The 23,484-nt window shown below is 40.1% G+C and overlaps 1 protein-coding gene across 2 annotated transcripts in view; it reads left to right on the top strand.

Moving 5' to 3' along the window:
- LARGE1 (LARGE xylosyl- and glucuronyltransferase 1) overlaps window positions 1-23,484 on the top strand; it is a 289,002-nt gene that overhangs the window by 241,529 nt on the left and 23,989 nt on the right. For both annotated transcript variants that reach the window (XR_010607125.1, XM_065646803.1), the window contains exons 9-12: window positions 249-361; window positions 1,841-1,966; window positions 11,498-11,653; window positions 22,679-22,842. Coding sequence is in view for 1 of the 2 variants with exons in the window: in XM_065646803.1 (XP_065502875.1) it covers window positions 249-361; window positions 1,841-1,966; window positions 11,498-11,653; window positions 22,679-22,842 (559 nt within the window). In the remaining variant the exon portion in view is untranslated. The remainder of the gene's footprint in view (window positions 1-248; window positions 362-1,840; window positions 1,967-11,497; window positions 11,654-22,678; window positions 22,843-23,484) is intronic.

Here is a 23,484-nt window from a genome sequence, read left to right on the forward strand (position 1 = left end):
GTATGCCACCTCTCCATTTCTTCTTTACAGCTTCAGGAAAAATTTCTTAGTGGCATCTTGAACCTGAAGCTCTTTTTAGTCAACGCCCTGTGTTAGCACAGAGTCAGGACTCTAGTCTCCACTAACAGATCTCAGCTCATGTCCTTGTTTTAACTGCTGACTCAGCACATAGGCTGGCATATGACAGGGACTTGACTGGCATATGACATAATGGCTTCTCTTCTTTTCTGCACCGTGTTTTGCTTCAGGGGTTATCTTGCTGCTTCTCGATAAGTTACGGAAGATGAAATGGGAGCAGATGTGGAGACTCACGGCAGAGCGGGAGTTGATGAGCATGCTGTCAACTTCACTGGCTGACCAGGTGAGTAGGACATTGCAGAGGAGTGGTACAACCAGTACTCCATGGATTGAGGCAGGTAAGAAAGGAAAAGGGGATGACATGGGAAAAGGGGGAAATATTGTGCCTGCAGTCACCATTTGTTGAATTGTTGCTCTGGGGAGAATGTGGAAGAGAGGAATGGGGTTTTACTCAAAAGGTTTTTCTTACTACACTGACATTTTTACCTCCTCTGCACAGATGATTCATGAGATAGACAAATTGAGGTTTTGAGCTTTAATTTTCTGTTCTTCTTTCTTTAACATATAACTCTCTAGACATTAGAAGTCCAAATATACTATGTCTTTTCCTACTGGTTGTTATCTAAGCAGACTTTAGTTCTATTATAAGAGCCTCCAGATATTTCTTTACTGTTTCTGGCAGATGAGTCCAGGCAGTCTTTTAATGTACTCCTTGACACAACACCTCTGTGATGAAAAAGGTCCTGCCACAGATGGGAAGATGAGGCTGAGAGAAGAAACTGTGTCTATACACAGAAATGCTTATTTACTCTCTTTGTGCTTCCTGCCAGCTCTCAGTTTTGCATCCAGAAACTCTGTTAATGTAGTGCTGGACCTGAACCAGTAAGACTTGCTCAACAGCTTGAATGTATTAACTCAATACAGCATCATATTTAGATATTTCTACTGCTTCTGAGCTACATCTGGCTCATGACCAGTCACCACCAAGGCAGCATGCTGCTTTCTGTACTCAAGGAGATATACACTGTATCCTTGCAGGTTGATCTGAAGGCTACTGAAGTTCACTAAAACGATTCTTGCAACTTCATTGTGTTTTCAAGCAGGTCCTGGTCACTGGCTAATACCTGTATGGGGCCTAATTTTCCAGAGTGGACCAAGGTTGCTTATGTCTTAGCCTAATACCTTAACCACAAGACTGTCCTCATAACTTACTTCTCCAACTGGATGGCTGCGTAAAGTCAGAACACATTCTGTCAGTTATGGTGTAGGCTGTTCTGAAAATCTGCCTTACGTACCCTTTCCATGAAATACCTAGAATACTTGTTGCAACAATAAAGTGCTAGCTAAAATCCCACCTAGTAATTCACCGTGAGGCAGCACAACTGCCAGGATCGCTTTCATCCCCTTTATAGAGAAGTGATGCAGTACTTACTAACAGCAGGCAGTTTGTCATTGACTGCGAATTAATCTCTCTGGTGTCTAGAAGAGGAACCACATCTCTTGCCAGCGGAACAAAATACATGTTTTGAAAACTTTGCTGGAGTCCATTAGCTCTCTCTGTCAAGAGGGCCTGTTCCTCTAGTTCAGATCTACATGTCACCCCTTAGATTGATAGCACCCTCTATGGAAACAGAATTACAAAGCAAGGTTTGAAGAGTTCAGCTCACATAACTATTTGCATTTCTACCTGTGAGAGGGAGAAGAAGAGTCACCTCACTGTAGAAACAACACACTCAACTGTTTCTCTGTTTTTCTCTGCTAGGATATCTTCAATGCAGTCATCAAACAAAATCCCTTCCTTGTCTACCAGCTCCCATGTTTCTGGAATGTGCAGCTCTCAGATCACACCCGTTCCGAGCAGTGCTACAGAGATGTGTCTGACCTGAAGGTATGTTTTACAGGAGGTTGGATGGGTGGTATCCTTTGGGACAGAGAATGCAGGACTCTGCTGTGACAGAAATATGAAGTCCCTTAAGCAGGAGGAAAACTAACACAGTTTAAGAGAATGCCCAAGCAGGGGAAGCACATATGACTTGGCCGTGTCCATTTTGACTGCTAGAAAAGTGAAAGGTGGGTGCTGCTTTGGGGTTTGGCAAGGTGTTAGACAAGTGCTTTACCTTCTTACATTCCGTACCTCTCACCTATATCATTGCACTTTACTGCTGAGTTCCTATTGCTGTCCCAGTTCTTAGCTCTTCCTAGCCAAAGAATACAAAACCTTTTTTTGTACTGGACAAGTTTGAAACTATTTAGTCAACATCGTTTAATGGAGTGAAATTCATAAAGAGCTAGAAATACATTAGCCAAAATTTTAAAACCTTGCACAATTCATATTTAGCCTTTGAGTACATTTAACCCAACCATACTGCCACTCATTTTTTCCAGGAATTGCCCTGGAAAAAAAGGCTGAGTAGAAACCTATTAATTTAATAAAATGAAGCTATAGTATTGATTTAATAGAACATTTTTCATTATTGTTGAGTAAGATATAAAAGTAGGACGGATTTGAACAGATATGGGTAAATTAACATCAATTGTGCTGTGGTCATTTTGAAAGGCCAGACCCAGATGTAGCATGCAGAGAATTCAGGACTGAAGCTGATTGAGCTTCTACAAGATGTAGAATAAGACTGTCTGGCTAAACAACAGGCTCCATAAGAGCACACTAGTGGCATTAGAACACAGTAAATATTAGTTAGGTTTTGTCAATTAATTTTAAAGTTCAGTTGACGGTCATCTGCTTAATTTATATGTCGAGACTGCTTCAGTAAACAAACAAACAAACAAAACCACAAAAAATGTAACCACATTTTCCCTTTTAACAATTTGTAGTGTAACGGCAGGAGTGTTCAATATGAACACCAGATACTGGATGAATATAGAAAATCAATCGCCCTCAACACACCGATTTCAAAAGCTGCACTTCCCAAAAGACAGAAGATCTACTATGTGGGTTAACTGACCTGTCAAAGCTGGCCAGCATTTCTTGAATTTCATACATAAAGTATTCACAACCGACTATTCAGGTGTGGTCCATAGAAGACAGCTTTAAGGTTAGATCAGTATACTGGTCAGTACACACACTGACCACTAAATGTTTTATGACAGATGTTTGTAGGGCAGGATCCACACAGGGACTTGCAGCATTATGGTTTTATGCCTTGTAACAAAGTGCTGGTAGAGATTTTAGTTCTGTGCTTGTGTCGAGAATCATGTGTGACAGCAATTGTAAGGTCTGGAATAAGAGGAGAGATGTAGTAGCAAGCAAAACGTTTTCTGAAAGATTAATTTTGGAAAAATACACCTCCTACCTGGGAGATATCACAGTATTTTTCTGTAAATTAAGGGCTTACGTTAATTCATATAATCTACAGAGAGAGTCAGATGGGATTCAGCCCAAGGTTAGGACAAGTACATTTACGTGAGAAAGTGACATTGAAGGTAATAATTGAGGATCTAGACCTTGGTTCAGTTGCGTAAACACAGTTCAAGTCATGATAGATGCTCCCAGATAGCGGTATGGGACTGGCAGATACAGCAAAGACCCGGAGGACCCTGTTGGCAAGGCAGCTGACAGGCAGACAGGGTAACCTTAAGGTCCTTTCAGTTTTGCTGCATGTCTGTATTTAGGCAACTGAATTGTGCTCCCCATGAGTGGTTATGGAGACTGGTTCAGCTCACCTCAGAGTAGTTATGTGAGGGCTAATCAGCCAAATCACTCTTCAGGCTCCAGTGACTAAATTGACTGATCCCAATCAGATGTGAGACACTTAGCACGTATGTAACACCTACAAGTAAGCATTTAATAGAAGTATCTTAAAAAGAAATTGAATCCTTTCTTCATTGTCGATTAACGAATTTATGTATGACTTAGGCTTGGTTGTTTATTACCATATAGTGTATCACACTGTCAGTTCCATTACAGCATATGTAGTTAAGTCATAATATCCTCCACTGGCTCTCTGGTCTGAGGTATTTAACTCAAGAAGGCATGCAGACACACACGCAATTTCTTCAGCTGAACTAGACTTATTCACACTGCTAACATTATCCCCTAAATACCAAATCGAGGCTGAAATTCTTGGCTTTGAAAGAGAGGCCAGAGCCTTATCTAGTGCACATAAGCCTCCTGGTTTCATAAAGCTCTTCCCATATTCAGCAGTTTAAAAACTGGCCCTCAGGCAGCACTGTTTAAAATTCTTCATACAATTTTACAAAAAGCATAAAGCAATTGAAGTTGTGAATTTGCATTATGAAAATTAGCAAAATTCTGGTTCTGAAAATAAACTGTCTGGTTTGGTATGTGGTCGTAGCAAAAAAAGTAACAAATGTCATTACCCCAAGTTAGAAAATATACTCTTAAAATCACCAAAGTTAGTCAGTTCCATGGCATTTAATATAAATGGTATGACACAATGTATTTGGCACATCCCATATTTCATGGTAAGACTGGAATAAGAAACGAGGTAAGAGAAACCTCCAGGGTAAGAGACAGAGAAAGACAGATTGTGAGGTTTGCACTGAAGGATTAAGAGGGATAGCGTAGGAAGGAAGGAAATGCAGGGAGGGTTTTAAATTCCAAGGTAAAGCTGGCCCAGTCAAGTATTCCTCAGTCAAATCAGACCACATTCCTCATGTCAGACTGAAAAGGCACTGATGATTCGCGCTGGCCTCAAAGTCCATGAGACTTGAGCATTTGTCATCTTATTATAGGCACAACATTGTGTCAAATAAACTTAGACCCCCAGGGCTGGCTGCTGCTCAGTTGTTTGTGTGTGTATGTATATATACATACATACTTCTTTGCTGCTCTGTTCACATTCATGCAAACATAGGCTGACCAGCATGCTTTTTGCAGGCCTGTAGAGCACTTGAATATTTCATGTTGCCTGAAGAGAATTCTAACCACTTCTTTCCCTTTTATAGTCTTCATTAAGTTGCATTTCTGTGATAGCTGAGCAGTGTATACAAATTTTGGAGGACTTGCATATGGGAAACTTTCAGAGAAGGCATAATAAGAACATGAATATTTGTAACCAAGTTCTGCATTGAATTAATTTTATATCCATCTAGAGCAAGATCAAAACGAGACTATTTTTATTTGTCTAAATGTTTACTTACCTCCTGTGTCATACTGTATAGTGATGGAGGCCACACTGTACACAACTAGACTGAAGTCTGTGGGCTTTGTTCTGATGTCTGTGGCGTATGGAACCAAAACTTACATAAACAATTACACTTATGGAAATCTTCCTGTCTCCACCCCGTGGACACCTGTTTTAAGGATGCTTCGCGCCAGTCAAAATGTCTTGAAATGAACAATTTTAGTAGAAAACAAGAGTGGGCTGAGTGGAAGCAGATGCCCTTTAATTCTTTCTGCCAAGTGAGCCAACTGCAGTGTCTAAAGGCCAGAGGTGTTTATTTTTGCATGACATTTGTCACATCTCGGAGAAACACTCAGGAGCTGTTACTGAAGACTGGCCAAAAGATGTGGAAGTGCTAATAGTCATTCTGTGTAGGTATCCACTGTCTGTCTTTCTTATTTCCGCTCCTCACATGGTTCCCAGTAGCCTGCAACGTCAGGGGACAAGCATGGGAGCTGCAGGACTGGGCCTTGCTGCGCTTCCAAGCCTGTGGGGATCTGTCTGGAAATGAGGTTCATTTATGCATTACTTGCTGGGTCGGGCCCTGTGTTTGCTTTCCTTTTTGGTTAATAGTTTGTTCCTGTGTGTAAGGAAGTCTCGATTACTATGATTTGGCACAAACCAAATGGCAAGAAAAATCCTATGAAGGAAGGTAATGAGTTGCGATGCCTCTGACAATGAATCATGACCTCATTGAATGAGTCAGTCATGAAGAGAAGTCTGGTTGTCAAGGATACAGATGCTATTTACACAGAGAACCTGGTAATTCACAGTCACAAAAAATCAGATGCTGGACTCTTCAGTGGGGCTTTATCGAATTATTAGAATTTACTCTCCTGCCCCAAAATAGGAAAATGCTTTAAAACTTGTTGATGGCTTTTCAAACTGGTTTTGAACACAGCTTATACTAAATTAGCAGGTAGATAAATAACTAACCTCATAAATTCCCCCTTCTGAGAGTGTGTTATGTGATTCACTGTGTCTTCCCTGGGAATGTCTTCCACACCAGGATGACCTTGTAAGATTGCTCACGAAAGTTTAAACAGCTTCTTGTCCATAACCCAAATACATCATTTCAGATCCGCCTCAAACATGACCTATTGCACTTCTTTCTCTCACAGTCCCTGAGCCACCCCATGCTGTCCAAGCCCCCAGCACTGATCTGCAGCAGGTATCTGTCATTCTGCCACCTTGCGCCTTTTAATGCCAACCAAGGAAGAGCTACACTGGGAGGAGTAAAGGCTCAAGAGGGTTAAACATACCCCTCCCTTGAATGAGCATCCAAGTCAGTCAGGTGTTTCCATTCTGCCAAAAAGGGAGCATTTTTAGGGGTGTTTTTGCAGGCAGTAGACCTCTTGTTAAACATAGGTATGGGAGCTGAAGGGAGAGCTGCAAATCCTTTTGAAGAAAAATTGAAAACTTTGAAAAGCACAGGACAAGGATAGTCTGTCATTTTACTGCCTTACAGCATATGCAGTAAGCTGGGGAGCAAAGTAATTCCTGGGACCATGGGCACCAAACCAGGCAGGGCAGGGATTTGAATCCCACATCCAAAAGCAGCGCCTGGACCTCTGGGTTGCTGGCTATTCCAACGTGAGTCTCTTCCACTTATGTAGTTCAGAAATACCACTCTGAAACTTCCCTGATGGCATTTTTTGTGAAGTATTTGATCCTTTCTGAGGAAATTGGTTCTTTTATTAAACCATTCATTTCTAATAGAACACAGTTTAAAAATAAAGTTTCCAGACATCTCTAATCAAGACATAAGTTACACATGTGGTGCTTGTTTGCAGTGTGACTTGGGACATATTTAAACTTTTCAGTAACCTGTGCCTCAAAAAAAAAGCCTACTGAGATGGCATTAAAGTGTCATATATAGGTGGCTTTACTGTGCAGATTTACTGAATGTTTAACTCCTGTTGATTTCAGTCACAACTGTCTGGTTGCCTAGACAAGGAATCTAGTTTTTAAGCAGGAAGGCTCCCCATCTACAAAATACCACTTTTACTTATTTACCTAAATTGTGCAGTGCTCATGGGTTTAATTAAGAATATCCATTCAGTGCTTTGCAAAATTAAACTTCTTTAGGCTTAAATTTAAGCTTAATTTATTCTTTTTACACCTTCAGCCTGGAAAGGAAGTATATAAGTATACAGGATATCCTGTATTCTCTGATTTCATAAGGGTTGAAGCAGAGTGAGAAGTTATCAAGATGTGTCTTTGGGTAAGAAACAGAAGAGATTGTAGTTAAGGAAGCATTTGCTTAAATACTTCTTGTGGAGAGAGAAGATGCTTTAGGGGAAAATGGATAAAGGTACCTATAGAAATAATGTTGTGTGGAAACATTGTTTAGTGGTTTGAACATCAGGTTAGAAATATTTAATCTCCCCAGAGAGGACAATGCAGCTGGTAACCTAAGGAGGTTTGCTGGGATTTTTGTTTCCAGTGTATTTCCATGCAGATAACTGACCTTAGAACCTTCTCCTACACTCCACCAGTGTATAACATCCTCTGTTACCTTCCATCTCAGATCCCATTGCCAGTTTACGAAGCTCCAACTGTGTCATCATTTGAGTGCTTTGGGTCAGAACCTGGGGAGTAAATGGGAACTATTGGCTCCGTTAGCTTCCTTCATCAGGTCACAAATATATGGAAGTATTCCAGGAGGCTGGCTGAGCATAATCAGCGAGTGGTAACGATTGCTGATTAACTCGGATGGTATTAAGGGAAATGTAGATAGTGCCAAGATGCTTAATGATAACTAACTGAGTGTTAAATAGATGTGGAATTTTAAGTTCTGATCTTTCAGTACCTAAATTGCTAAATGAAGATGAAGGAGCATATTTTTCTTAGTTCTCATGAGGCCTTGATCAAGAGTGGGAAGGATCCATGTGACAGCCTGAAGGCTAGCTGAAGTGTCCACCTAGATAATGACACTAGAATTTTGTATGCTCTAGCTGCAATCTCTTCTGTAAGACAACAGAGCTTTGGTATAACTTAGAAACTAGGAAGGAAAATAGAAAAAGAAATAAACACAGTATTATGGTGCAATTCAGTCTTGGAAAGAGGGTGTTATAGTAATGAGATTTTTAGTTTCTAGGTTCACTTTCTCTTTTTAATGTTGAGATAACACTTGCTCAGTCTGGGAATAAAGTGGATTCTAAGTTTGACTCTTTTTTCCCCTTCTGATTTCACTGTAGTCTCTTTCCAACTGATTTTTTTTGTTCTCTAATCAATTTGCTGTTGCCTACAATAAAGTTGCTAACGCGATGGCCATAGCTTTACCTGTGCAGCCCATTGTCTTCATCGTGTACGTCACCGATGCCTGTGGCAGCCTGTGCAAGGCTGTCTTGGCCTGTACAACTTCTGCTGTGGCAGATGATAAAATAGACTAAATCAGACAGCTACAGTCAGAACTGAAAGTGAATTCGTGGGCTGACAGCAAAAAAAAGACTATGGTCTTTGGAGGTAATGTTGTATGTCAATGGTTAAGAGTCTTGTCACTTTTTGAAACCTGCTTTTTTATGCTTTCATATATCCCATAATGTTTATCTAATCATGTTACCTTTGAAAAGCAGCCTGCTTTTTTGCCAGACCTGTTTTGTGGTTTTCCTACCTCAGGTCGTCCAGATGGTTGCATGGTTCCTTGATGTTCTTTAGCTGCATTGGCATATGCTGTCTTCCTTGATTAAAAAATCAGCTTTTCTGGATAGTCATCAGCTCCATTCAGCTTTCTTCACTCCAGGCTCCCCTGATATCTGTACATATGCAGCATCGTGACACGTTTCGTATCTGATGAGATCTGAACCACCAGCGAGGCCCTTGACACTCACCAGCTTTTACACACACAACAGATTTTGAAGCGCAGCAGCAAAGAGCCTCGGTGCTGACAACTGCAGTTGTCTGGCTTTGACATCATCCCACACACAACTGGGTAGAGGAATCAACACCACGACTTGGCTGCAATGTGACATAGTGTCTGTTGATGGGAGGTTCCCGCGGCAGCGGGGAGCCTGTCCCGTAACAGTTACTGAGCTTATCATCATTTTAGCCACTTCTGTGCTCGTGGTCCCTGTGGTGAGTGGTCAGAGGGCTTAGCAGAGGGGTAGGATGCTCGCGAAGACATCCAAAAGGAAACACTCATGAAGTGTAGGAGTAGTAGGATGAATACACAGAAGATTTTTCTTAGCAAGTATTTTTTGTCCCATTTTCCAGCTTCTCAGCTTTCTTTGATCCACTCTTAAGTAAGTGCAAGTTAACAGCAGACAGTTTCTATTCTATGTCTGCTTGTAAAAATGCATACTAGTACCCTGTAAAACTGTTAAGCAGCCCTTTAGGTTCCTTCAGGCCTATGTTTCTGTTACATGTGCCTGTTGCCCTGAGGTGGGATTCGGTCGTTAAGATTTTTTTTCATGCATTTAGTGCCTTTTGCTGCAGTTAAATGCAATGTATAAAATATGTCAAGTTGTTTTCAAAGAAAGGAGATTTTGTAGATCTGCTCTTCAGTGGAGGAAATCTGTCATCTTAAGTTTATGTCCTAACCTACCTAAAGCTTTTTTTGTTCTGTGGTGTTCTGTATTTTCAGCACACATTGCAGCAACCTGTTATTGCATGGTTAAGCTCTGCTTCCAAACTTATGAACAAATGTAAAACCAGCAAAGAATGCAGCTTTACCTAGGAAAAATATCTACACCAAATATTTTTGTCTAAATAATTTCTTAGATTTATACAGTGTGTAGATGCATCATGATATTGATTTAAACGGTTGCTATAATTGGAAAAAGTGATTTGCCAATTTCTGAAATGATCTTTTTCCCCTAGGGTTGCTTTTCTGTAACTGCATGTATGGTTTTCTGACATCCTAGTATTCTCAGCAGTGATATTCCAGGAAGGGATAAAGCTTTCCCTGTTAGGAGGTATTTTCATTGGGTTTGGGTTGTGTAGAAGAGAGTGCCATTGTTCTTACGTCAGTGTAAATATTCTGTGGAGAGACTGTTGTTTGCTGAAGTTAGCACAGGAAGAATTCAGGCTAGGTCCTGCTCTTTTCTCCTCCAGTCCACTCATTCAGCAACAGCTAGTGTGATTTCAGGGGGCCCCCTGGTCCTGCGGAGTTGTGCTGCTGACACGAAGGGAACTGCGTTCAACTCTTCTGGGCTGCTTCTGTTCTACCTGCTGCACTTCAGCTCCGTGAATTCCCTCCCACAAATGCAATGTTCAGACCAAACTTACCTTGCACCCAGCTCAGCAGCCGGCCTTGAGCTGTGTGGCTGTGTGTGACACGGTGCCTTCACACAATCAACTTAATGGATTCAGAGAACCTCCAGAACTCTGAGCTTGGAAATATTCCCAAGGGAGATTTTTTTTTTTTAATCTCTGTAGAAGGAATGAAACTGAATACAAAGCATTTGGTGTTTGTTTGTTTGTTTTTTCTTATGCCTAAAATATAGCCTCTATAAAATGAAATCATTCCTGCAAGCCACTTTTGGCTCCCTCTTAGTTTTTCCTTAGGGCCCTGTTCTCGTCCACACTGGCAGCAGTGCGAAGTCGCCTTGATGTAAATGGGAATCAGGCCCTTTATGTCAGCATTAGAGTTAAATATAGGGCAGTGTGAGAGTCATCTCCCATTAGCAGAGGCTAATTACCTGCTAGAAATTGGAATTCAAAGGGTGAAGTATTTTACTGCATCACTGTGTTGTGTAATGCCACTGAGGTCAGTCATGTTTAAATGAAGCAATGGCAAAAAGGAAGTTAGATTAAATTCAGTCTTATTTTGAAGGATGTAAATGAGTATAGGAATTAATTTCAAGCTTTTTCTTCTCTATGCCTAACTAGAGAAGAGTCTGCCTGGCCTGAAACAGTGAATCAATTTCATTAGCTGAAACAGTCATGTGGAAATCTGAGATTAATTTTTAATACCTACATCCCCGTGTCCCTTGTCCTGCCACTTTCTGCAACAGAGTCCATAACCTATAAGGTCTGTGATTAAAGTTGTGGCAGCATTTAGGAGGCGCTGCATCACGAACTGCAGCAGCACCTAACTCAAATGTGCAGGTAATCCTATGGAGAAGTTAGAAAGCACATCACCTCTGGAGCATGCAGTTACTTGTGAAAGACATGGCAAAGCCTTCCTGATAAAAAGACAGAGATGTGTATGGTTTGGGGTTGGGGTTTTTTGTTGTTGTTTTTAAGAGGGCAGCGAACTGAACACACATAAAAAGAGCAGATAAAGCAAATCTGTATTCTAACAGCAGGATGTGTTTTTCTTTCCCTTTGAGGTGATTCACTGGAACTCACCAAAGAAGCTGCGAGTGAAAAACAAGCACGTGGAGTTTTTCCGCAACCTCTACCTGACATTCCTGGAATATGATGGGAATTTGCTGAGACGGGAACTCTTTGGCTGCCCCAGCGAGGCAGATGTTAACAGTGAAAATGTAAGTGGGATGTGTAGGGCTTGACTGTTTAAAGGGGGGTTCATACAAGGCACAGGCTATGTGAACACTTGGAGAGTTGGTGGTGCAAGTAGTGTCGTGTGAGGGACTCAGGAGAATTGAGGTCAGTGCTCAGATTCCCGGAGTGACGCTGTGCAAATCATTCCGTCTCTCTGTGCCTTAGTTCCTTGCCTGTAAAACACTTGTCTTAATCCTTCCTTTCCCCTGGTTTTTGTTGGTATTTTTGTCTACCTTGCCTTTTAAAAATCCCCAACAAAGGTAACATCAAAAACTGAAAATTAGTATTTGGGCTCTTACTGCCATTAGGCAGTTCTGCAAATCTCACTCTTAAACCTAAAACATTCCAGGGGAAGGGTTTGTTTCTTACTGTGTGTTTGTTCAGCATATGGTGATGTCGATTTTGGCTAGTAGATACTAATGCACAAATAATGAAGAAGAAATAAAAATATCAAGACTACTGGATTTAAGTCTATGAGTTTTTGCCATGCTGCAAGCTGTAGAATGGGTTAATACTTCAAAATTCACATAGGCTGTGAGGCTGCAGGTTTTTTCTGCACTGCCCCTAACCAAACACAGCAGCACTTATGTGAATCTGCATAAAATTCGCAATCAGAACCTTTCAGACGAAGCAGATCCTTTGGAAATGTTTGAAATCAAGAATGTTTACATACATATGTTCTTATGTGTTTATGCCTTAGTACACGTAGTACAATATACACAGATGTATACGAACTCTTTGTGTATAATGTGGTCTGTGGAGATTTCTAGACTATGTAGTCTGAATGGGAATAAAAAGGAACCTGTAATATTTTACGTTATCTTCAGGAAAAAAAACCTAAAATATACAGCATTCTCTCTATAAAAATCAATAAAGCGAAGCCAGTATCATGTACACATTAGCAGTTAGGAGGTAATTGGCAATCGATAGCATTGTTGAGGCTTGTAGTGTTTCCATTTAGTCTCTGGATAAAATGACCACAGGAGATGCTGTTCCCAATTTTTTAACTATAGAACTCAGACATTGGTAGATATATTTTAGCCGGAGGCATAGCTTCCCAGATATTTACTTGACCATCTCACAATCTTGTGAAAGGAGTGGGAAACGATGAGAAATGAGATAAACGTTAACTGGGAGAGACTGAAGTAGGGATGAGAGAGAAAAGAAGCAAGCGCACAGTGAGAGCAAAAGCACATGGAGAAAGAAAATGCTCTGCAAGAGTGACAGGCTTTTAGACAATGAAGTGAACTGAATGTTAATAAAGACCACTAAGAGTCTGATGGTCAAAGACATCAAGATACGATAGACAAGAGCAGAGAGTAGCATAGGAAGAGAAAAGGGGAGTGAGACTAAAAAAAAAAGACAACAGAAGAAGACACACCTTCATCACATGCAGGTTAAAATTATACTGAATTCACAACATGTTGTGTGAGTTCGAAGAGCATGAATGCAGTCACAGACTTGTTGCTATATTTTCCACAGCTCTGTAAATCTATTCCCTAACACTTAATAAGCAGATTTATTCCAGATGACAAGTTGCTGGGGAGCAGTGCACAGTGAATGCAAGTTCTTGCTGCTGAAAATGGCAGTCCCGAAAGTTTAAAATGGCTCATTTTACTGAATTTGTATCTAGTTGACAGACGCTGGAAATGACTAACAGTTCAAGCCTGTTTCTTATTCCAGACAAGTAGAACGCAATATGGTTTATGGTATGGCTTGTGTCTGAAAAGGAAAAGTAACTCATTCTTCCATTTATAAATTAAAAAAAGAGATACTGGAAAAGAGTGAGCTAGACATACAAAAATACATGAGTCCTAATTTGCCAAGAGACACCAAAAAGTTAACAGCCCTCTATCAAAACAATTGGATATAGAAAAAAAATCCAACTTCAGATAGCGTAAGAATAGTCACTTTGGAGAAGATTTTTTTTTACTAGTTACTCTTTATGTAAGCTCCCTTCTAAACTTGACTATATCTTGTTTTTATCGTAGAATACGATAAGCAAGTTTCAGCTTTGCAGTTATGAGGCTCTAAGAATAGGATTATCATGAATACCACTCTTTCACTCTGTCTAATGTAGCACATACAATGTCACAGGTGTCCTATGAAAAACCAGTACATTGCTGTGATCTATTGCAGGATAATCTTCTGAAGCGAAGCATCTTGTAAGGTGGGCAGGGAACCACTGTTTGTCATTCCTCCCAGTACAAGAACTAGGGGGCATGAGGTGTGGAAAGAACAAGTAGCACGTTCAAAACAAAAATAGACTTTTCACCCACGATGTAATGGAGCTTTGAGCTGGAGGTAATGTTGCTAAAAATCTACATATGTTCAAAAGTGACTCTTCATGGAAAGAAAAATCAGTCAGGAGCAGTTAAGCTTTGGTGCAGCAAGTCCTTGAACCCCAAGTTCGGGACGTGGGGAGCATTCTGGCAAAGCATCGCTGAATGCTCTCCCTGCTCTTACTCTTCTCCCCAGGCAACCAGCTCCCAGCTGGAGCCAGGGTGCTGGGCAAGATGGACCTTTAGTCTGACAAGATGCAGCCACACATTTCCGTTAGGATTCCTAAACATATATATTATATAAAAGGCTATAATTTCTGCAGAGTCGAGTATTTATAGAGTAAGAATTGCTATTGCTATAAAGTAGGAATAGCTATTATTGCTAATAATAGCTATCTTAATAGCCATTTTTTTTTCCTTTATTCTCTGAATTGAGACTAGTAGCCCCAAAACACAATTGGGCTTTATTATGTTAGGCATTGTATATGGGTAGAAGGTGTTCCTTCAGCTGCCTGTGCTTCTCTGCATGGTGGACCAGTGGATAAAATGTTAGAATAGCTCTCATGGTTTTATAATCAGAGAGAATTACTTAAGCGCAAAATGCACTAAGCCCTGTTGTGCAAGGAGCAGTGGCTGTGTGTCTGTCACTTACAGTCTGGCTGTATCAGAATCTGCCCTTAAAGTCTGATTCCAAAATGCCAGCCATTGCTTCTCTATAGTTTAATATTTGTAGTGACGTTTTATTTAAAATGCAACCTGTAATTAAGGAATCTCATTTGTAATGCAAATATCTGTAAAACGTGAAATGGAAGTGTGGCAGTGGGTACCGCTGGGCTGGTTCTGTTACTCTAAGGCCCTTTTACATTTCTCATCAGTACTGAGATGGCCTTAATATGAATGTAAGTTGTGTATCTTCAGTTTTGAAGGACTCTTTACTGTGCCAGAATTACATAAAGGGACATTAGTTTAAAAGGTAATCAGACCTTACATTGAACTGTCTCATGTGTATGTGTGCACATACATGTGTCCTTAAATATATGTCTATATGCATGAGGAAGGATTAGCAATTTTCTTTTTTAGTGTTCGCTAAGGAAGTATAATACCACAGACTGATGTTTTAAGAGGTCTAAAGGCAGTCTTGGATCTTATACTGCATAGTCCTGATCTAGTCAGTTGCTGATCTTCAACTGCACCAAGCAACACTGTTATTAGGTCCCAAAACGTTACAAATGAGAATCAACAGAACAGATAGCGCTCTGAAATGGAAATATTGGAGGAAAAGAAATACAGACGGGGGTAATTTTTCTGTTTATGTAAAAATGCTTATATGTATGTTTATGTGTACCTACATTTTTCATTCTTTCCTTGAAATATGCAAGCTGAAGGACCCTGTGTGTTGCAGGGACAGACGTGGACAGGAGCCTGTCACATTCTCCTTGCCATAGACCAGTACTGTAAGTCTCCTTTATTCAGTATGTACTAAAATGAGATTACACAGAGCAGACTTTTCTCTGCAAATTTGTATTACAGTGACCCCTTTGCCTTTGTGCAGATTCCAGATGGGAAATTCAGAATATGAACCAAATCCTCCTGTAAATACATCCATTGACTCAAGTGGCCTTTGGAGCACATCCTTAGTCACTCCATCCTACTTATTCCCTGCTATTTCCACCTTCTCACTCTTTCTTTCTTATTTTGATGCAAGGCAGAAGATAATCTTGAATTTGAACATTTCCTTTTGTCTTTTAATGCTTATGTCCAGCATTTCATTCTAAAGGACCTACTGTAAAACCTAAAATATTGCAACAGGATATTCTGTGTCCCAACCTATCTCTATTGATACGCTATGAAATAGATATTACAAGCCTGATTTTAGCACACAGACCCAAACTCAACCTTTTAGCATTCTCATAAAACTTCTTTCCTGCAGACAGCTTCTCACCAGGTACTTCTGCCAAAGCATTAAATCTGAAGGTTGAATGGGGTGTCCCCTATTAGTGAAGCCTGTGTCCTTATCCAAAGCCCAGAGCAAGATCAGTAGGAAGTTTTATCACTGATTTTACTTAGTTTAAGAAAAGGACAGTAGATGTATATTAGAGAAGACTTTCAGAAAACACAGAAAAAAATTCTCTGCAGATTTTTATTTTCAGATTTTTCAAATCAGTTTCAAAGAAACAGTGTAAAAAAACCTAGTTCTTCCTGAAAATACTTGCTTAGGTGTATACTTACTAAATATCTTTTTACTTCTTTACTTTTTTTTTGTGCAAAACCAGAGTTTCTTAATATTAGCAAATGGCTGTGCATGCCATTTTGTAATATCCACCAGAAAAGCAGGAGATTCTATACCATATAGTAGAAACTCTACTAACAAATTTAGCCATTTTCATATGTCTCAAAATAGCATGCAAAGGGAGCTTCCCAGTCAGTATCAGGGCACTGAACGTGCATTCAGACTGATGCTTTGACTACCTTTTGCTCCTGCAGAACTTCGGAATACTGCATCATTTGTAAGACTTGGATTTAAAGTTACTGTTAGGCCATGACATAGTCTTTCTTCATTAATAACAGATGATATATGGCAGTTTCAAGGTGAAATCCCGACTTCCCCAGCTGTGTTTTTTTCTATTATTACAACTGTTATTGTTATTAAATGCTGAGATGGTGGCCCATCCTGCTAGTTGCATGAAAGCTGACATTATACCACTTTCAACTGGTTATAATATTGCTAGATGGGGGATCGTGTGGACTGGGATTTTTCTTTTTTGGAATACTGATATGCCTCTTTTTTTCTGTTCTCTCATTTTTTAAAGTGAAACATGGGGAAAAGCTTGGGGGGTTTGCCAACAACGCAACTTCTGATGACCTCTTCATGGAAATACCCCATACCTCAGAGAAGGAACTAATTTTGGGCCAGGAAAATGTCTTTTGCCAACCTGGCAAAAACTTAATGCTGAAAAATCATGGTTTACACACCCCCAGTGGTGTTTTCTTTGACTTTTAAGGAGGCTCAGATCTCTCAAGACTCTTTCTTAGGAGTGCGCATGGATATGTCTGACCAGATTTTATATATCCCAGTGACCCAGAAGAGTTGTGCATGCTGCAGGCAAGGGGCCTGGACAAAAATTGGCATTTTCTGTGACTGTTTCTTCTGAGGCCTCCATGCCAGGTTCTGACTGCACAGTAGAGCAGAGAGCAGACACCCGCTTGGTCTCTGTTCTGAGAGGCATCTGTTGCCCTCACTGATGTCCAGACAGTATGGAGGATAAAAAAATCCAGATTCACATATAAAAGGAATGAAAGCTAGATCAAAGGCAGAAAGAAAAGTTTTCATTGAGGCATAGGTTCTGGAGAGAGAGTATTTGGAGCAGGAAGAGGAAAGGACCGATGGTGCCTGTAGGTATAGGGAGCTGGCAGAGTATTTGATTAAGGACCATGGTACTAGAAACAGAGTTGTGACTGGCTTAGGCCGTGGAACTTGCCACACCAGAAGGAACAGGGCTAGGAACAATCTGGGGAAACAAAAGCAAGGACACCAAGCAAGGCACTGTGCTGCAAGGGAGGTCTGGAAACAGCTCAGGCAAGAAGGTTTGGCGGGGCTTTTGCAGAGGACTACCAAGACCTGATATCTGCAGCTGAGATCAAGAGAAGTTGTACGTCATGTATACAGACCTATCTAAGATATTAGGCATGCCTAAAAATAGGGTTCTTGATTGTGTTGATTAGCCTTGAGAAAAGGAGGCTGAGGGGAGACCTTATTGCTCTCTACAACTACCTGAAAGGAGGCTGTAGCATGGAGGAGGTTGGTCTCTTCTCCTGAGTAACAGGCAGTAGGATGAGAGGAAATGGCCTCAAGTTGTGCCAGGGGCGATTTAGATTGGATATTAGGAAAAATTTCTTCACGGAAAGTGTTGCGAGGCATTGGAACAGGCTGCCCCAGGAAGTCACCATCCCTGGAGGTGTTGAAAAGGCATTTAGATGAGGTTCTTAGGGACATGGTTTAGTGCTAGAGTTAGGTTAGGTTATGGTTGGACTTGATGATCCTGAGGGTCTCTTCCAACTGAAATGATTCTATGATTTGAAGTCAAGATAAGCCATTATTTCCATTTAGCGAGAGTATTAGCTGCTTTTTACATGCTGCATCAAAATTCCTCATGCTAGGTGGGCTTGCTCAGACACTACCCTCTTTGTCCTTAGCACAGCTTTGTTTCACACAGGGCTCAGTTTGACCCATAGTAAATGTACAAATTTTTATGGCATGGGAGGAATAAAGGTTTAATTGACGTGGGATTAGTCTGGCTTTTATTACTAATCACTGGAGAAGCCTGAAGTATTTTATGTAGGTCATCCCAAACAAGACTCGGTGAATGCTTTTTCCTCCCTGCATCATCATCTGCTTTGTTTATGCCACGCTAAAGGCAACAGTTAATTCATACACTGTCAAAGTGCTAAATTTTGCAGTCCAGAATCCCTACTGGTGGGAACTGGGACAGCTACACAGGAGGAAATGAAACTGCTGCATTTTATAACCAGATTATAGTTTCATCCTGGGCTGGTGTTAGTTTTCATCTCAGTGGCTAAGCTGAGTTGATTTTGTGCTATGAATCTTAACTGCACACACCTGGCAGAAGGAAAGATGATCTCAAAGTTAAAGCTTTTCATCTAAGCTGCTCAGTTCCTGTCGTGTTAGCGTGATACTGAGTTAGTGACTTAAGCCTAGTGTCATCTCACTTCACCTTAAGCACTTGATGAGAGAGAGATGCCTACATTAGGGCTTTTATCCCCTTCCCCAAGATCTAAATAGCCTCTAGACACAAAACACTGTTTGTTGGTAGTTTTGTAAAAGGATCGCTAATCCCTAAGAAAATACCTCTGATCCTGGATTTTGGACTGATCTCATCTGAGATGAAATCCTGTAGATTTTGGTGGGAAGTAAATTGTTTCTGTGACATAGCAGTTAAAAAAAGCTAAAGCCAATCACAAATTTGCTTACACTAGGAACAGCCTTAGGAAGGGAGATAGAAAACAGCACCTCATATCATACAGATGTATTAGTCAGACAAGTAGACCTGGTAAATCAGGGCAATTTATGGTACTGTTGAATACCTTCTGGCCTGCCTGTGCCTCTGGCCAGCCTAGCTTCAAAAATTACTTTTCCTGAGATGAAGTCTGATCACCTGCCACAGCTGGTTGCCCAGAGAAGTAACTTAGCATATATTTTTTTATGTGTTTGTCTCTTTGTCTTGGCATTATGCATGTCATGGCTGCCATTTTTATTTCTGAAACAAGTAACATCATGATGCTAATGAAAGCACTTCTTGTTTCCCACTACGATATTTCCTCAGAGAACATCTACCATGCACAGTCTGAGAAGAATACATTTTTCAACTGTGAGAGTGTTTCCTAGAGGTGACATTTCCCACATGTTCAGCGGCAAGTAGCCTTAGCATTGAAAATCTTGTAGAAACAGTGAATCTTATGCTAAGCAGGTACTCGCTTACGAGAATACATACTGTCACTCTAAGGTTAAGAAGTCTTTGCTATATTAGGTGTATTGTTATAAGTATAATGGAGGGATCCATAATGGTGATGCCGTCTTTTTGTCAAATCCAGCTGGCACTAAGGTCCTCATTCTGGTGGTGCACTGTGTTTAAGTAAGTATCTGTTTGCATAGATCTGTCAGCATTCCCATTATAAACCCGTATTTTCACAAAGACATTAAGTGAGAGCAAACCTTAAACCAAGCTATAAGTTCTTTGTCTGTAAATAATGGATCCACACAATATGCATGCTGTAGGTAAGATTGTATCATTGGAGAAATTTTATGTGATTGTGTAACTGAAAATAATAGGAGGTAGCTCAGAAAGAGATACATTTAAGGATATATATGTGCCTATCTTAGACTACTCCCTGTCTTGAATGCCACGCATCTTTAACATTTTTCGTTTTAAATTTGTGTGCAAACATGGCATATGACTGTGTGCAATATGTATTTATAGATTGTATGCGTCTCTCCATGGTAAAGAGGAAGCAGACTTTTTATGTGTGTGTGATACTGGGGCATGAGTATCTGAATGTATATATGAGTGAGGGGAACAAAAAAAGTGAGAGATGGAGGAGGGCTCTTAACTTGCATAAAGCAGTGGGCTACAAAGATGATTAGGGACCTAGAGCACCTTTCTTATGAAGAGAGACTGAGAGAGCTGGGTCTGTTCTGCCTGGAGAAGAGAAGCTGCCAGGGGATCTTATCAAAGAGCTGCTTCTCTGGTCCTGCCCAGTGATGCCCACAGCCTGCGCTTGAGCGGCCTGCCTGCACTCAAGTGGTGGGTGCTAGGGGCAGAGGCTCACCATGCCCATGGTCCTTCTGGGGGCTGCTCTCTCCAAGGGGTACGGACACATCTGTCTCATCTCTTCTCTTGCGTCCCAACACTGCGTACAGTACTGAGTCGTGGGAAGTGCCAGGGAGAGCCTCGTGGACTATCAGCATAGCTGCAGGCTCAGAAAAAGCCTCACAAGACAGAGACAAAATCCTGACCCTACGAAATGCAGCGGAAAGAGAAAGATTTCCCTGTCCCTGAAGCAGAATGGAACTTCTGCTGTTTGCTGCTCTCCTTCACCTCCATCACCAACTTTGTGACTTGATGAGTTTCACCATTAAAATACCACTGGGGCCTCTAAGAAGCTGCATCTCCCCCTCTTCCACCACCTAGGACTCTATAGTGCACAAAGCCATCATTTAGCCCCAAATATTATTCTTTAGCTCATGATTAAGTATTTATATCCTCTTACCTTGCAACACAAATGTGATCTGATAATCATTTGGTGACTACTGCTATTGTTTTAACCATTTAAATTTCAATAATCTCCGTGATAATTCTGTTAAGGACATACTGATGTCTCTTTTCAAGGAAGAAACAGAAAGACACAATATTCCTTCTGGCCATTGTTGTAAATACTGGGTTTAATTAAAATATTGTTTGAATACGATTTGGAAAACAAAGTACAGGCTCAGCTGTACTCACTTGTAAAGTGGAGTGAGTGAAACTCTAAGAATACGTAAAAGAATTACTGACTTCTATTCCACCAAAGGAGATCTTGATTTCAATAGAAGTTTTACTTGAGTAAAGACTTGTCAAGATTCAGACTGTAGTCTTTCTAATAACAGTCTCTCTTGAGGGACGTTTTAAGATCTCTGCAGAACAATAACACAGAAGAATGAGAGCCTGATCCAAAACTCATTGAAATCAAAGGAGGTTATTTCCATTATTCAAAAGAAGATTATAGACTGATGTACAGGAAAATATCAGGAATTATTTCTTCAGCCTTCACAAGAAAACATTCAGCTGTAAGCATTATTGTTGATGGCAACCATTATGCTTATAGTTCCAAGAACAACAGCTCTTCTTCTTAACACAGTATTAGAACAAGAAATACCTCAGTTTTAATATTTTTTTTTCTTGAAGATGGTGAAACTATTACTTTAAATCATTCTGAACGGGACAAAAAGAGAGATTTTAAAATCTAAATGAATGTCTATAATTCAATAATCTGTTGCATTAAAAAGTTTTGAAGTGCACTGTGATTTTTATAAAAACTTGTAAAATTCCTATATTTTTCTTATTTTCTGATAAATATGTAAGTCTTCTTGTAGGATGCTTTTAAGAAATAAAATATAAAAATGATACCTTTATTAATAAATCTACATTTTAGAGCAACACAAATGGAAGTTGACCAGTTAAGACTGTGTAATTTTCATCTTCATTACATTTTGTCGTACATTTTACAGCAGGTAGGACTGATTTTCCATTGTGTAAGTGAATGCATTTTCAATAATTTAGACAGATACTTAGCTTTAAAATAATATGGTTCAGGGATGGGATTGGTCAGTTGCATGGACATTTGGTCAGTTTTTCTCTTCCTCCTTTCCCCAGAGCTAAACTTCTGTTCTTTTGAAGCTACATGTCTAAGTGACTCAGGATTGGATTGCTCTGAGATGCTCATTTTGACTTTGAAGGGGCTTGATTTCCAAGGGAGCCAAAACCTACCAGTTCTCTGCTAATCTGCCATTCTTCGGATTTCTCAAACTGGATACCCAAAGCATAAATCCCTTAAGAAGTGTAGGCTTAATTCTGGCACCTCTGCAGTTGAAAGATTATTTTCATTGCAATATTGAACCAGTGCAGGTACATAAATCTCAAGAGATGGAATACTGGTCAGTTAAAGATGTTGCTTTTCTAGCTGTCTCTCCATGCTGCTGTTATGCAGCAGTTGCTGTTCTCCAACAGAGGCAGCAGAACGGGAATTGCTCAGTCCGGTACCAACAACCTTAATCTTCTGCTCAGTCTTGTCTACTGGAGCTGTATGTCTCTGGGTAGTTTTTGAAACTCTGCTTCTAATGAGGAATGACATTATGCATCATGTTGGAGCATTAACTCTGAAACTTGGGGTTTATTAAACTTGGGATTGTTCACTGTTTCATTGCTAGTCTGGATGTTGAAAGTATGTAATACAGATAATATATACGATATATAGATCATAATGCAATGGTCTGTCCGCGTTATCATTTACTTACAAGTGCTTTCTTCTAATCTGTTGCCAAGTGACTTGCAAGAGTGAAGCTTGAGAGAACCCCACTACTCTCATTGTTCCAAGTTCCCAAGCTCCCCGTTCTCTCTGAATTGCTAAAATAATTATGAAGAACTTATCTGTATGTAAATTCTTGCCTTACAGCTCCAGAAACAGCTGTCTGAGCTGGATGAGGATGACTTATGCTATGAATTTCGTCGAGAACGTTTCACTGTCCATCGCACTCATTTGTATTTTCTACATTACGAATACGAGCCTGCTTCAGACAATACCGATGTAACTCTGGTGGCTCAGCTGTCAATGGACAGGTAGGGAAAATCTCTTCTTCATCTGGAAGCTTGAGACAATTAGTATTTTCTCGGAGAGAAATCCAACCATCTAATGCTTTAGGGAAAGAAAAAACTCACTTTCATATAGAAACTTGGATGTCATCCTGTAAGAACTTTCTTGACTTAAAAGTAGCACATGTAGATATCACACATGTATCCAGACTTCAGCTCTGCAGTGCACACACGAATGTTCACAAGAGGCTGAATACTGGAACTGCAGGGGTTTTTACTTGGCAGGATTGCTAAGTTTGTAATAGGCTTAGACAAGCAGTTGTAGCTGACCAAGTTTTTACACACAGTATTTCCTCATTATATAATGTTAGTTTTGCTTTCATTGGCATTTTCCTTGCAGAAAATTTCAATCAGTGATTTTTCTTACAGCAAAAATAAAAACTAAACATTTTAGTTTCAAATTGGAAAGTAGAAAATAAACTTTTTTTTTAATGTGCTAGCGTGAAATGAAAAATCTCCTTTTGAGAGGAGTCATTGCATTTTTATATAAATGTTGATTTTCAGAATAACATTGCTAGCTTAACTCTTTTTCAGCTGTCAGTTCTGATGTAAAGTGGAATTTTACTGGTATTTCATTTGAGAAAAAAGATCCATTTTATGACAAATTCC

Source organism: Caloenas nicobarica, chromosome 1 (assembly GCF_036013445.1).
Source record: "Caloenas nicobarica isolate bCalNic1 chromosome 1, bCalNic1.hap1, whole genome shotgun sequence".
Taxonomy (NCBI): domain Eukaryota; kingdom Metazoa; phylum Chordata; class Aves; order Columbiformes; family Columbidae; genus Caloenas; species Caloenas nicobarica.